This window comes from Rhododendron vialii, chromosome 7a (assembly GCF_030253575.1).
Source record: "Rhododendron vialii isolate Sample 1 chromosome 7a, ASM3025357v1".
In the NCBI taxonomy this organism is placed as follows: Eukaryota; Viridiplantae; Streptophyta; class Magnoliopsida; order Ericales; family Ericaceae; genus Rhododendron; species Rhododendron vialii.
This window is the reverse complement of record NC_080563.1, coordinates 35,158,985-35,175,209: the sequence shown is the minus strand read 5'-3', so window position 1 is coordinate 35,175,209 and position 16,225 is coordinate 35,158,985. Positions and strand designations below refer to the sequence as shown.

General features: G+C 38.2%; 1 protein-coding gene across 9 annotated transcripts; it reads left to right on the top strand.

The window, feature by feature from the left end:
- Positions 1-1,021: 1,021 nt before the first annotated feature.
- LOC131333273 (uncharacterized) lies at positions 1,022-16,225 on the top strand. 9 transcript variants are annotated; one of them, XR_009201764.1, is made up of 16 exons: positions 1,022-1,162; positions 1,283-1,455; positions 2,492-2,579; positions 5,429-5,528; positions 5,616-5,689; positions 5,817-5,888; positions 6,087-6,164; positions 7,581-7,705; positions 8,459-8,531; positions 9,245-9,306; positions 9,380-9,760; positions 12,041-12,143; positions 13,906-14,092; positions 14,232-14,279; positions 14,852-15,048; positions 15,837-16,225. XR_009201764.1 is itself a non-coding variant. In XM_058367725.1 (14 exons), exons 2-13 carry the CDS (start codon positions 1,373-1,375, stop codon positions 14,086-14,088), a joined length of 1,422 nt encoding a protein of 473 aa, XP_058223708.1. In that variant the 5' UTR covers positions 1,022-1,162; positions 1,308-1,372; the 3' UTR covers positions 14,089-14,116; positions 15,837-16,225. The 9 variants fall into 9 exon arrangements, 5 of the variants coding, with proteins under 5 accessions (XP_058223708.1, XP_058223711.1, XP_058223707.1 ...); XR_009201762.1 differs by having other exon boundaries at positions 13,906-14,116; XR_009201763.1 differs by having other exon boundaries at positions 14,232-15,048.

Here is a 16,225-nt window from a genome sequence, read left to right as displayed (position 1 = left end):
CTCCGTAGTAATTTAGGGCTGAAATAAATTACATTAGACCCCCTCAACTATGAATGATGTTCACTTCACTTTTTTTTTTATTTTATCCGAATCACTTTTACTTTCTTCTTGTTTAAAAATCAACACTTCCCCTGTGGTTATGGAGACTGATTTGAAGGGAATCCTTGTGGAGATGCTTCTCTGGCAACCGTCCAGCTTCTCCAAGATGATTATAAACTTGGGAATCATGAACTTAACAACATTATTTTTGATTGCAGGTCAATGCTTCGGTCGTTTAGGAGTGAAGTGAAACATATGTTTCGGAAAACAAATTTTTGTGTTGAGGCGCTTGCTGGTCTTTCTTCTACCTCAGCGTTGTTTTTCATTTCAATCAAGCCTAGTGTCTTGGGCAGCGTTTGTATTCAAACTCAATAAGGATGCTATACCCTAGAACACAAATGATACCTCTTTTTAATGCAAAATACCTTTTTAACCGAAAAAAATCCCTTCCGTCAGCAAAACGTAAGGATTTTGGGCGGAACATGTCATGTGAGCGAAAACGACATGATGAGTAAGGTTAAACTAGCCTTATTTCACTTGAATAAAGATATAAAAAGAGTGTCAATGAAAAAAAAAGAATGTTAATACCATTTACCTTTTTAGGCTAAGTTTCGCTAAGATTTTTGTGGTTATTCAAAATTTTTCATGTTTGTTAATTTTGCGCATAATTTTTGTGGATTATTGATTCGTGTCGTCAAGACGAATGACGACACGAATCAGAAAAGTATAAAATTATGATGTTTACCCAAATATTTTTTATAATATTAAAAATAAAACTCAAAAAATTAGAATAAAAATAAGAAAAATCCCAAAAATTCCAAAAAAATCGTTAGGAAAGGAAAAGAAAAGAAAAGAAAAGAAAATAGGAGAAAAAAAAATTACTATTCACTAAATTTGAAGATTTTATTATTATTATTTTTTCATTTCAACCTACAATAGAAAGGGAATTTTTTTTCTCTTAAATTCCAAACAGAGCCTGTGTATTTTATTGGGACAAAAAGACATAAGCGAAACTTTTGCGTGTGCCCCGCCTCCAAGAATATGTTATGTCGGACCTGTAAATTACTTCTCCAAATATCAGAATCAGAAGTTCCAAAGAGCAGCTCCGGCGACGATAAGAACAGTTACTCTCTCTCTCTCTCTCTCTCTCTGATCGTCTATCTGTTGTTTCTTATTGATAATTTAGATGCTTAAACAGAAGTACTTTATATTTCTCAAATTTAGGGCTCCTTCTTTTTAGCAGTTTTTAAGCGGTGCCTTCTGCCCAGGGTTGGCACTGCTCAGTTTGGATTTGCTGTCGGCTAGGGTTTGTGACTGGTGAAGAGGTAGACAGATGATGACGAGAAAACCTAGCTGCTGTGCTATATGCGAGAACTCAAATCTTGCATCCATTTGCACAGTTTGTGTCAATTACAGGTGAATTTACTCTCCGTTCTAGTATCACGAATTTATAATTTCAGTAGCAGAGATGGCAATCTTGCCCGAACCGTTGGTTACCTGACCGTGCATTGGTGCGGATTTGAACCGATTTTTTGACCGTGGTTTTGGTAAAACTGGCCCATTTGGTTCCGGTTTTGGTTTCATGTGATTACCGCACCAAAAACTGAACCGTAACCAAATTGCAAGATAATTACACAAATATCCTTATATATATTATATGCATATGTACCTATAGCATCAGGAGTACTCAGTTAGGGTTTGTCAAAGTCTTGCACATCTTGTTGTAGAATATTTAGCGTCTTTAACTTTATTAAAAATGTTGACCATTGGTTTGGGTGAAAAACTGAACCGAACTGATAACCGTGGTGGTGGTTATGGTTTGGACAAAATGAAAACTGTTGGTTTTGGTTGTGGTTGTGGTTTTAGAGATATGTTCCGGTTTTGGTTTTGTCAATAACCGAACCACACCGTTGCCATCCTAGTGTAGGCTAAGCTGGAAAAAAAAAAAAAAAAACCTGCCACTCAATTTCCTTCTCCCTTTTTCCTACTTTCACAGCCCAGAATTCAGATTAATCTGAATTCAAGATTTCTTCATTCTTTTGCATAACACGATTTGCACACACATCGCGTGTGCCCGGACATCTAGTTGAAAGAATAAACGAACAAGCGAAATAGGACACATGACAAGTGCAGATTACATAAACCAAAACCAAAACCAAAACCAAAACCATCCAAATTGAAAAACAATTCCCCAGATGGAATACACATATACATAAGGGAGACCCAAATGTGTATATAGAAATCTGAAATTAAAAACTGACCTCTTCGGTTTTCAGTAAGCGCGTGTACAAATCTGTTAACGCACAATGGTGCTGTCCTATTATGTTTTTTTTTTTGAACAGCTCCGTTCTATAATGTTAGTTTCTAATGTTAGTAATCACAGATTCACACATCATTTGCAAATGCTTACGTTATTATGAGGTATCTTATATAGTATTTCAATTAAATGCAGGTTGAATGAGTATAACACTACTTTGAAGTCCTTGAAGACTCGCCGGGATTTACTTTATTCAAAATTGAGTGAAGTGCTCGTGGCAAAGGTCAGATTTTGTCCCTTGTGAACTTGTAGCCTTCTTTCTATCTTGGTAATTTTGTCTAAATACAACAACTGTGAGGTCTCCAGCATAAATAGACATTTGATTATGAATCTTACTAAATAATATGAGTACAACACCTTGGGTAGGCTTGCCTTTGAGGCTTTTGTACAGACAGTGAGTCATTAAACTGTCATTTTTGTAAAACTTTTATCGTTCTGTTTCATATGCCATACGTGTACATATCAGTTTTCTGGGTATGGTTTGGAATATAGAGCACGTAAAGGATTTAAAACTGAGGTCATTAGCAAAAAAAATTGCTTCTGTTTTATCGTTCTGTTTCATATGCCATACTTGTACGTATCGGTTTTCTAGGTATGATTTGGAATATAGAGCATGTACAGAATGTAAAACTGAGGTCATTAGCAAAAAAAATTGCTTATGGAGATGATAAACCGCGTTTCCATACTGGAAGATACATGTGAGTGCAATCATGTTCTAAGGTGGAAAAGTTACTAGTGATAGTTTGGTTTCTTGGGAATCAAGGGACAGCTTCCATCAACTGTCAACTCATCAAGGTTTTGTCCTAGTTACTTTGTGGTTGACTACTGGATCATTTCTCCTCCATTTTTCGTAGCAATGTTTTGAGTTAAGTCTGTAAGCTATTGCATCCATGTGTTTTCTGACTGCAACAACCATGTCCCCTTTGGTCATCTTCTATTTCTTTTAACATCCTCAACATGTATTGACCACTCTCCTTGAGGGGGAAATTCAACTTGTGGCCTAGTTTATTGGTTTTCTGAGCTTAAATATTGAAGTTCTTGATTCTACTTTTACACAGTATTGGGTGGTACTCAACCCCAAAAGCTAGCTATTGAAGTGATGGTGGCGTTGCCCTCACGCTTATATTTTGCATATTACTTTGGTACCCAAGCGATGTGGGACATCGCTTCACACCCTCCCTCACGCCCAGCGTGCTCACGCGGCAGCACCTGCCGCGTGCAGGCCAGGGGCACGCACCCTACCCAGCTTTGATACCATGTTACACGGTCTTGGTAGTACTTAACCCTAAAAGCTAGCTATTGAAGTGAGGGTGCCCTCACGCTTATATTTTGCACATTACTTTGGTACCCAAGCGATGTGAGACTTCGCTTCACAGAACTTACTATTCCCAGAGGATGATATTTGTACCATCTTTTGATTGCCTTGGAGAGTTAGGTAACTTTGTTGTCAGTTGAAACAAGTGGTTCTGCTATTTTCAAATTCATTTGTTTTTTCCTTGGGAAATTGATTCCCACGTTTTCCTTGCCAAGTCAGAATCCAGTGCAATTCTGTCCCTTATATAGCTATAAAATTTAATTAAACTTCTTTGCCCTTCAGACATATTTCCTTCATTGATCCATAGTGGTGGTGTCATTTTGGTTCTCCCTCTGGGAATGCTTATTCTTGGTACCATCCTCTAGCTCTCGTATTTGTTGTGACTAACTTCCTTTTGTCCAGCAAGTGAAACGAACATGTGTAGTGACCTCTAGGAAAAATATGGGAATTTGAGATTATCTTCCACATTCCAAGTCCTTTGAAGGTTTATGCAAGACATTGGTTGTGCACTTCTAAAAAAAAAGAAAAAAGAAGAGACATTGGTTCTCACTGATTCTTCAATCTGAATTTGCTGCTGCTTTAATGACCTGAGATCTATGGAGCACGGGTACCGGTACACGGTACGGGTACGGGAAACGGCAAACCCCAGAAAGGTATGGTATGGGTACGGCGAATATATATATAATTTTTTCCTATTTTTTATTTCATAAAATGAAATATAAATCCATTTTACCAACAAAAAGTAAAATCAGTACAAATATACATATCTACTGCATATCTATTAGTATTCAGAATTTCAGATACATATATACATATACATTACACATGCATATATTCGTACATATATACAGAGAGAGAGAGAGAGAGAGAGAGAGAGAGAGAGAGAGAGAGAGAGAGAGAGAGATTATTTCTATCGATAAAAAAAGTTATACAGAGAGAGAAAGAGAGAGAGGAGAGACAAGGAGAGAGAGACGAAGAGAGAGAGATAACTTACATTTTTTTTCCAATTTGGAGCCCTAGATGGCTAGATCGATCTCCAAGATCTCTGTCGTGTAATTGTGTTTATAAATGACAAATAAATTACACAATAAGCCCACATTTTATAATTATTTACAAAAAATACCAGAAATTTTGAAAAAATTTCATTTTGGGCTAAAACGTACCCTTGACGTACCCAAAATTACCAAAAGTACCCGATACAATTTTGCCGTACCCGGTACGCGTATGGCGACATTTCCGGAGTACCCGTGCTTCAAAGCCTGAGATAAAGGCTCACTGAATTGAGATTGTTGACTCATTGTAGAATGCTACATTAAGCTCTTTTTCGACGTAGTAAAAAGGGATTGCACCATATGGAAAGTGGGATTTGGTAGTGAATAAAACTCTAAAAAGCATTACCCCAACTATATTTTGGTGGCTGCTCGATATTTTCTGCTATTCCACTTCATAAAGTACCTTCAATGTGGACAATGAGGGTGTTGGGTGAATGCGAGCATGTTTTGGTCATCATGACACTAGTATTAAACCAAATGGGATCATAGCGCCTCTGTAGTTATTTGGAGTTTTCTTTTCTACATGATACCTTAGAGTATCCCTTTTTTTTTTTAATCCTTGTTAACTCTATTGCTGCTGCCTTTTCCAATTGCCATCTTGATAGTCGCAATGCGTAAATAGTTTATGTTCTTTCTTGCTTTTGTTTGATGCATTTCTGGCAAAATTATCTTACTTGATGAGAGTTTTTTCTCAACCATCATCAGGGTAAGGCTGATGATCAACTCAGTTGGAGAGTACTTCAGAACGAGAAGCTTGCAAGATTCAGGGAAAAGCTTCGTCTTAGAAGAGAACAGTATTCACAAGGTTGGTTTCCCTACAAGGGCCTACATTGTTGTGTGCAATTTTTTTGTAAAGTATGTGTATTTTACTTTATGAGCTTGTTTTCTGTAGGAAAGGCCAAGATTGAGAAGTTGTCACACGACTTAAAAGTCAAATACGAGTTGCTTGAATCAGCCATGACGACAGTGCGATTCATTTTCAATATATTTTTTTCTCAACTTCTGTACAAGTACTGTTCTCGAAGTCATAAGTGGATTTTCTTTGTTTGCATAGATGAAGATATGTTTTTTGGATTTGTACTTCTCATTGCAGTTGGAAAGAAATCGTGTGGAAAAACTGGAGAAGTTGTACCCTAATCTTATCTGTACGCAGAGTTTGGGGCATGTGAGTGTTAGTTCATTATGTACCATTTTTTTGTTCCTTCTTTCAACCTTTGACTTTTGTAGTAAAAGTTCTTTGGAGATAGCTATTAATAAAGATATTGCATTTTTCACCAGATCAAAATATGTTAAATAGGAAGGTACATAACCTGGTCGTTCGCTTTTTGAAGTTTTGTTATACTTGGGATATTTTAAACTGCAGATGGCAATTACCTCTGAACGTCTTCACAAACAGTCTGTTGTTATCAAACAGATATGCAAGTTGTTCCCACAACGTCGGGTAAGCCCACCTTATAGAATGTTCTACTGGTACTCCTGCAAAGATTTTGTTTGTTGTGTATTTCTCTATGACACATGGTGTCCTTTGTAGGTAAACAAATGGGCTATTTACTTATTCCTACCGCTGGTTTTGTTCATATATATACATATGTATATGTGTTTCTGGGGGGTGGGGGTTTGGGGGGAAGATGGACCCCTAATTGGATATGAAATTGGGGAGCTGCTTAGTTGATTTTTTTTTTTCCCTGTTTTTGTTTTCTGAAAAAAAAAAAAACCCCGGAATACTTGCTTACCTGACTGCTATCGGAACTTGTTTTAAGGGAAATATTACTTTGAAAAGAGCTCATTGTATGGAAAACGTCAAAAGGATTCAAAATTCTCAAAAGCCATTTTCGTTGCAGAAATGAATAAGATATAAAAATGGTTGAGTGTTTTTGTTTTGGAATTGTCTTGAAAACTGATTTTGAAAACAACCACAAATACTCAGGTTTCCTTTTAGAACTTATCGTTCCTCTGCGTCCGTTATTGTTTGCCTGCCTGGTTTCAATACTCAACTTTATTGTACTTGTGAAGATGTGAACTCAAGGACTTCCTCTTATCTTTATTTGTTTATACTATTTTCATGGCAACAAGGTGATTTGGCTTCGAAGAGAACATGATTGACCTTTAGAACATGTGTAGATTCCTATTCCAGTTGCACTGTTAATACCTGGATATTTCTTTGAGTTGCTCCAGGAGGAGATGACTTGGAACCTGGCCCTTTGTGGCCTCATTTGGGACCCTACCCATGTGTACCGCAGGGCTGATGCTTAGTGTCGGTGCATTTTCTCAACTATTTGGGCTTAGCTGCTCAAATTGTTTTACGACTCCTAATCTCCACTCTGTGAAGAGCTGTATTATTTACTATATGGATGTCCTTCCCTATTTTTGTTTTTTGACCCTTCAATGTTGTATTGAAGACTACGAAGTGTAACTTCTTTCAACTAAATATCAACATGTTCAAGAAAGCTTTGGACATGGACTCAAACCCAACTTGAAGTTAAAGGGTGACTGCTTTTTGGCACAACCTTGAACACAACACGACACAATGGCCACCCATAGTTATAATAGGTTTCTACATTTATTATTTGCATCGTATGAGATGGATGTTCAGTACGGACTTAAAATGGCACATTGTCTGTACAAAATATCCATCTAGAAATTGCGGGAAAATGTCGAAAAAAGGTTCAATATAATTTTATTGGTTGGAATTCAATTTGGCCTCGTGTTATATTCATCTAAGATTCGAAGTTTACAACTTCAGTGTTCTGATTCAATGCATAGATCAATTTGTGAGCATGTACATTAACCTAGGAGATAAGTCTTTTGGATAATTGTTCTTTGGATTTGAATGAGCTATATCGCAATCGTGCTACAGTTGAATTTAGATGGGGAGAGGAAAGATGGGTCCAGCGGTCAATATGATCAGATTTGCAATGCACGGTTACCAAGAGGACTTGACCCCCATTCAGTTTCCTCAGAAGAACTTGCTGCCTCATTGGGGTATTTTTTTCTCAATCTAATTCCACCTTATACATTTCTATTGTTGTTACTGGCCAATTTATGATGATGAAGTTGGTATTCTTCCTCCCTTTGAGAACCAACTCCAGCATCTAGTCACTCCCCCCATTTGATTCCCTTTTTCTCCCCGGAAACAAAGGGAAAAGGTATTGTACATAGCGCAAGGGGGACACAACCGTTGCAGAATCATCAAAGAAGGAAAACGATCTGGCATTTTCATGTCTGGCTTCTTTGAGCGGCATGTATTGAAAACTTCGCATATGCTGGAGTCACCTATTTGAAGATGGTTCACTATAACTCGATGATGTAGGGTAATGAAGTCTTAGTATTGCAGAGCATGGATGTGTAATCTTCTGGTGTTTACTTTTTCAAAAGAGCTAGCCTGCTTTTTTTAGCCTTGCGGCCATGTGGCGAGCGTTTGTGCATTCATCGTATTCTAGAGCTTGTTGATCTCATTGTTACCAGAAGGATTTTGTTATTTTTGTGCTCTTCCACTGTTTTTGGACAGATTTGAACACTCGCTCCTAAGAAGAAGTTCCACTGTAGATATTCAAACACGAGTTTCATGTGACATCTTATGGTGATGCATTCTGGAATTTTTTTTGCAGAGTTTCATCATATCCTTTATATTCTTGCGCAATATCATTTTTATAGAAGCTTTCTTCTGTTATCTTGGTTCAACTTAGCTTTTATTGCGTTCTTCGGTGACCACTGGTTATCATTGTTGGGACTCAGGTACATGGTGCAACTTTTAAATCTTGTTGTGCACAATGTTGCTGCTCCTGCACTTCATAACTCGGGCTTTGCGGTAAGCTTTCGTGTACCTTAATGTATATATGCCAAAACGTTACTTGTGCATCTTATCTTAATTGTTTTTGACTGTGTTGAGTTCTTCCTAGGTGTTCCAGGTTCACTCTGGTATAATAAAATATCCTTGAGTGGAAAATATGTTAGTAGGTATAAAATCTTAAAAGCCAGATAGCAAAAGAAATATCACAAGTATTGAGCAAAGATGTAGCCTACAAGTTAATTGATTTGAATTGGTAAAGTTTCGGGTTTTGGTTGGGATTGTTGTATACGTCTCTTTATGTAGATGTATGGTACCCTCCAGTGTAGTGTAAGTTATGTTGCTTTTGCAGAGATAAGGTTATATTTCTTGGTACTTTTTCTCTAGTGTTAGGGATAATCAACTTGTGGAAACCATTGCATATATGTTTCAACAATTCTTTTCCGCTATGCTGAATTTTCTCCTTGTCATATGATATGGACTCTAATGTGGCCTGGACAGGATTTTCTTTTCTAAGAATCTAGATTTAGATTTCTAATTGTTTTTCTATTGTTTGATAATTTATCGTTGGTTATTTCTAGTTAAATTTCCTTATAAATATACCATCTTGAAATTGTGTTTGCTGTGGACAAAACAAGATTTAAAGCTATGACAAGAAACCAATGCTTGGTGCTTTCATGTGCTTATCTTGATGTAATAAATCCTTCATATTCATGCGTAGTTTTTCTCATCAGGGTTCGTGCTCCCGAATATGGCAACGAGACTCCTATTGGGATGCCCGTCCATCTTCAAGAAGGTATTTGTTACCTGAAATAGTGGTTACTTACAGTTATCAACTATTGCATTGATACATAATTTATTTCATGCAGCAATGAATATCCACTATTTATACCACGCCAAAATAGTTGCTCCAGTGGCGGGGATACTTCATGGTCTGATAGAAGCTCAAGTAATTTTGGCGTCGCTTCAATGGAATCTGAGAGGAAAGCCCGTCTAGATTCTTCTCGTAGTAGCAGCTTCAATTATTCTTCGGCATCGCCGCATTCTGTTCAAACTCACCAGGATTTGCAGAAAGGGATTTCACTTGTCAAGAAAAGTGTGGCATGCGTGACAGCTTACTGTTATAACTCATTATGCTTAGATGTTCCTTCTGAGGTATCTACTTTTGAAGCATTTGCAAAGCTGCTGGCCACGCTTTCTTCTTCCAAGGAAGTTCGATCTGTTTTTTCCTTGAAAGTGGCTTGTTCAAGGTATTTATTGCATTTTCCCTCATGCGATACTTGAACTGGGCATCTTCATTGGGCTCACTATTTCCTCAGCGTTTGAGAAAAACAGAAATTTTTATAACCCCTGAATGAATATGGTCTCATGAACTAAATGTTAAGTTGAAAAAGTAATATTGCCAAAAGATAAATTCAAACTTCCTAAATTCTTGGTAGGTGGGCTACAGATTGAGCCATACAATAGGGCACAATTGGAAGACAAATACACATGGGAAGAGTGTAGTGTCACAAGGGACTTCGATGAGAGTGGTGATGTTCAGAGTGCACTCTCTCTTCCCTAATTTGAATATTTCTCTTGTCATGATCAGTTTATAAATTTTTTTATGCAGAACCTGTGAGTAGTGAAATCTCAGATCATGCTGCATTTGTTCGTGTTATCTCTCTATGTCCAACAGATTACGCTGATACATATATAACGTGCCGAGTAGCTCCCTGTGCTTCCAGGAATTGTAACACAACTTAAGATGGTTGACTCTAGCTTACTAGCCTATCTCAAAGTACAAAAGGATAAATGTCATCCAGAAGCCTATCCAACATCATTGCAAAACTTGGTTACACGTAATTTTCTATGTGGAACCTGTGACTAGTGAAATCACAGTCACACTGCATTTGTTCGTGTTAGCTCTCTATGTCCAACAGTTACACTGATACATATATCATGTGGTGAGTAGCTCCCTGTGCTTCCAGGAATTGTAACATAACTTAAGATGGCTGACTATAGCTTACTAGCCTATCTCAAAATACAAGAGGATAAATGTCATCCAGAAGCCTATCCAACATCATTGCAAAACATGGTTACATTCAAAACAACAATAGAGGGATTGAGTCTCAAAACATACAAATCCATCCTCTATCTATCAACTTCTCTAGAAAACCACTGTTTTGATCTGGCCATACTGCCGTAAGTGGTACTCTATAATTGCTTTGGAACTTGGACACTTAGGGATCTTTAAACAGGTGACCTTCAATAAGCTAGGGGCTGGAAGACACTTGGAGATAGGCCAAGGAAGTGTTTCAATAGAAAGCTACTAAGGTTTTTGAAGATTTAGAAATGCTAAAGGGCCATTGAGATTGTCAAGTTGGATTACTGATCTTTAACATTAGATTTCTCATCTTAAGTTATTCGGTTTCACTAATTTGGATCGCATTGAGAGGAATCTCCATTTTCTCTTTTCTAACCTCAAGTTAAGCCTCTTTGGTGACTCTCAGTCTTTGACCTTGAATAACCTAGTTCTCACATTTAATTTTAAGGGATTCGAAATACTTATACTTGACCTGAGGCTTTGATTGGTTGGCACATGCCTTTTTCCCTTGGAAAGCAATTTGGGGTGCTAAGGCTCATTCCATTGTTGCTTTCTTCCTATGGTGCACACCTTACGATACATCCAACTCCACAGTTTTTTTCTCACGAACTCGACACTTTGATAAGAAGGAATTGAGTGATTGTTTATGGATGTTGATGTGCAAAGACAATGGTGAATTGATGGATCATCTCCTTAACAATTGTCAGTTGGGGAGTGGGCTTCAACCTAACCTTGATTTGGGGTGGAGCTGATTTTCCCCATGGAGCTGTTGACCTTCTTCCTAGGTGGGGATACAGGGTGGATGAAAAAGAAAAGATAGCGTTAGATTCTTTCCGCTTTCTGTTAATTATTTGTGGGAGCAGAATAGTTGATTTTTTGATGGTGCAGTGGTTCCTTCCTTGTGAGTTTCGAGTACTTTAACAAGCTTCTGTTTGACAGAATTTTTGATTTTGTTGAGTTGTTTGATGGACAAGTAGCTGTATAAACCTTTTGCTTTCCTAATCTATTTTATGTACGCGTGATGTCTCCTTTATATGGCATGTTTTGAAACTTTGCCTTATGATATTGATAAAATCTTCTTTTTGTTCCAGTCTTTGCTGTCTCCCAACATTTCAGCTGCGGTATAATTAGAATAATTATATGAAGCATAAAGTGCAACATAAATATATCTATTCTTAGTAGGTTGTCTATCAAACAATAGAAAAGCATGAGTGTTTTTTCTGGCTGCTTTTGTATCAAGTACCTCCATATAGACTCTGAAGGAAATCTAGGAAGGTTAAATTGTTCATTTTCTATTATCATTGCAGAACATTTCAATATTGGCATAAAATTGATTTTCTGCGTGTAATAACTTTTTCCGAATGTCATGTAAATTGTGGTTATGCTTGCTTTGTTTGGCGCTTTCTTCTCATTGTAGTTGGCATTGGTTGATCTTGTTGTGCAGGACATCGAAGCAAGTTCCGCACTTGAACAAATCTGCATGGAACATGAATTCAGCCATTTCGTCAAGCACTTTACTGGAGAGTGCACATACCCTTCCTGTGACGGTATGTATGCCAGCCTTTGACTTTGCATTTAAAGAACTATTTTGTGTTGTGACTAATGAATCTGCTTTATTTGGTTCTATTATAGTTGAGAACCCATTAAACATTGTGTTTTCTGAAGAGCCGCAAAAATTGAAAATTGCTAGCTCTCCTCTCTCTCTCTCTCTCTCTCTCTAAAACCCCTACCCTTTTCTCTCTACCGTCTCAGCCTCTAGGGTTTCTCATCGGGGGGGGGGGGGGGGGGGGGGGGGGGGGGGCGTTTCCTCCCTCCCCCTGGGCTCTCTCCTCCCATTTCCCTCTACCCTCTCCCTTTTCGTCTGATCTACTTTCTTCCTCTGTTTTCTTTGCCAGCGCTGTGTTTTCCTTCCTAGCCCCTTCTCCAGTTGTATCGTCGTTTCTCTTGTCGGATCCTCTGTTGGGTGGATCCAGTCTTGGGGCCTAACGGTGAGGTGGAGTGCGGCTTGCAGGCGGATGGGTATTTGAACTTCTGAATCCCGCCTGTCAATATCTCTTGGGTTGATCGGTCTATGCCAAACAGCCTGGGGTTCTCGCACAGCTGATTTTGCGAGCTTCCTCTCCTCTTGCTTCAGATCTGATCTCTGTGGTCCGCCCTATGCCTTGGTCCGTTTGGTGGTTCGGAGCGTGCGTGCAAAACCGGCTGGGCTCTTCTCTAGTCGGCGACGGTGGCGGCTGATGGCGGTGGTTGGTGGTAGGAGGTGTGTTTGGGCAGCTGTGTTTTTGGGTTGATTTGAAGCCTCTTGGTTTGGGTGGCTGTTGCTTTGTTGGCAGGTGGCTCGGCAGCGGTGACATGGGTTGGTGTTTGTCGGTCTGGCCTCTAGGGTTTGGGTTTAGGCTTAGGTTAGGCTTAGGGTTTGGGCTGTTTTAGGGTTGTGTTGGTTCCTTACTGCATGGTTTCTTTTTGTATCATTATTTCTAATGATGGGGAAACTTTTTTTGCTGATCAAAAAAAAAATTAAAAACACTGTCTTTCCTACCTCACAAGTCACAAGAAGGGGGATTTTCTTTTCAGCTTCACTTACAAGGGGGATTTTGCGTTTGATTTGTTCTTTGTTCCCCACTTATTTATTTCTTAACTTGCAGAGGTGGTGGTAATGAACTGGATTATGAGTTCATGAGTCTTTTTTTTGGTATCTTATGGTGGTGGGGCTAGCTTCGACGCAACTCGACGAATCCCTAGGGACCCAATCCCACTGTCTACTAGCAGGGGGTCCAATTAAGCCGGGGCAAAGCTCCGTATGGACACCATAAGAGTTGATAGCACGTGGGAGGTTTCAGACTTGAGACCTTAGGAGGGAGAAAATCCCTAAGTCCCAAGCCTTGACCACCAAGCCAACCCCTTGGGGTTATGACCTCTCAAGTCCATGACACATTTGTGCTCTAAACGTTTTTGGTACATAAAGGAAATTTCTATGTGGAAAAGTTTACCTCAGTAGCTTAAGAGTACATGCTGGTGGCTTTTGAAGGATTCATTACCAGAAGAAAGAAATAGATGTTCCAAATTTTATAGAAAAACTATTAGAAAGTAGTTCATGGTGTCATACAAAGTGCGCTCTACGTATGTTGTGTTCTGTGTTGGAAGTATACTGCTTTCTAGGGACGTACTATATGTTGACCCATTGTTTGGTATAAAAACTTGACCTTTGCATAATCTGAGATTGGTTTTTGATGCAGTTTTTTTTATCTGCCTGCTCTTTGACAAGTTTTCAATTTTGTTGTTTTTGGCAAATTTATTTTATCCATGCAGAGAGACAGTAACCTTCCAAGTTCTGCTGCCAGTTTTCTTGAACCGTCTGATATTGGAAAGAATGAAAACCTTATAGAAGAATGGGACCTTGTGGAACATCCCACTTTTCCTCCTCCTCCATCACAAACTGAGGATGTTGAGCATTGGGTACGAGCCATGATTATTGATGCAACGAAGAAATGAGCTGGTGCTTGAACACCCTGCTACTTTTGTAAGTTGTTTTTTCCTTCTTGGGGAATCGTTTTTATTACAGTTTGAGTTTTTAAAGCAATTCAGTACTGACATGTTCTTGTACAAACTTAATGCTCCAACTTTTTCATTGCAAGGAATGCAACCGCATACTGAACTGGGCATTGTTCCCAACACCAGTTTGGGTACATAAAATTATGCCTTTGTCTGCTCGAACAAATATAAAGTGGAACTACGGCTCCGTTTGTTTGGACGTAAAATATTTTCCTGGAAAATGTTTTACTTATTTTTTGGGGTTTGGTTGTGCAAAAAACAGGAAAATATTTTACCACGTAAAACATTTTACTTCATATGGATGAAAATGTTTTTTTCTTGAAAAGGTGGCAAGTCATTTTCCGAACTTGGCTTCACTGCTCAACAAATAATTACGTTACTTTACTCGGCCCCCCACAGCCCCAATCTTATCCACCTATGACCTAATCATGTGCTTTCTCATCAAATACGACGAAATTTTGTATGTAATACTTACGTACATACATGTATATACATACCTACATACCTACATTATTTTACAATTATCAACCAAACATCGGAAAATAGAAACAAAACTTCAGTTTTTTTTGTCATTTTACATGGGAAAACTTTTACATCGGAAAATATTTTACTTAGAAACAAACGGAGATGTGGTGGTTATCGGACAGACAAACATTGAGATGCATAGGTACGATTCAAAAGCTCTAAAGTCTATTTTTCTCAGCAAACCTGGATGGGATGAGGGAGTTTTTGTTAAGGCAAACTTCACTTTGACCCGCTTTGCGCCATGTGTGGATGGCCCCTCAAGTTTCTTTGTGCTTCTGCTATTTGTGTTGCTTCCGGTTTGTGTATTTTGACATTAAATGGCAGCTTGTGAATCAAATCCACGCCCAGTTTAGTCCCTATTAATGGGATTCTAAGGTACATTGTTTAGTCCTAGTTATGCACCAAGTGTCAACCCCCAATTCGAACCGATAACTTCAGCGTTAATTGCCCGAGTTTTAGCCACTGAATCAGTGCCCCTAAACATTCTATCGTCCTCATGTTTTATTTGTGGGTTTAGAAAACTATCTATGTGACGTGCTGCTTACACTGGCACAGCTTTTTTGCTTGTCCTTGCTGCTGTATGTCGAGTTTTGCCATCCTGTTAACTGGGGGCAGTTCCAAATCTGTTATCTGATCTAAATACAAAACTAGACCGGGAGTTTCTGAATCTTATTCATCTCAATCAGGGCCACACAATATGGCATCAATCAACCTGAATCCAAAATCTCAAACCAAACTACAGAAAATTTTGAACGCAGGAATCACCTTTGGATGTGCTTAATTTCTGAATAGTTGCTGATTTTTAGAACTCGAATTCGTGATGCTATATAGATGTTGGAATATATTTTCTGGTTGATCGAAGTATTGTCCATCGTGTTTGTTGCTGCTGAGAGGCGGCGAATCTCCAAATCTTTTACTCCAGTTTCTACTTTTTAACTCATCCATTTCCTTGGCTGTAATGCATATTGAACCTTGAGATCTACAGTGTATGATAATAACTCACAGATAGATACAATTAAGGTTTTCTCTCATTTTGGATATGGTCAACTGTATATTCATTCGGGGAAAGCTTTTGTTATCGTTAGTATTGTATTTCCAAGAAATGGGATCGCACCAATATTTTGTGCCGACTAATGATGGTGACTTCTTTTTTTCATTCATAGGTTTGGGGAAGATGATGACTATTCGAAAACTGGACAACAGGATGGAGCAACATGTAAATCTTGTAAGATGGCTGACTTATTCAGAAAACAAAAATGTTCCAAAAAAAAAAAAAAAACATAAAAAAGAAAGTATAAAGTAAAAAACGAAAAACCCTTGTGAGTTGATTGATTGTCACCCATTAGACATTGTGAATAGAGGTAATACTAGCGTGTATATTGAAGTATATGTAGATTTATAGTTGTCGTGCTGGTTCATAGTTATTTTGGAATTATCACTATGATCAAGAATTGGATTATTATTATTATTTTTTTTAAGGAATTAGAAACATAGAGTATTAATAAACCAACTAGTACAAAGGACTTGCGAGTGTTTATTTACGTTCACCTGC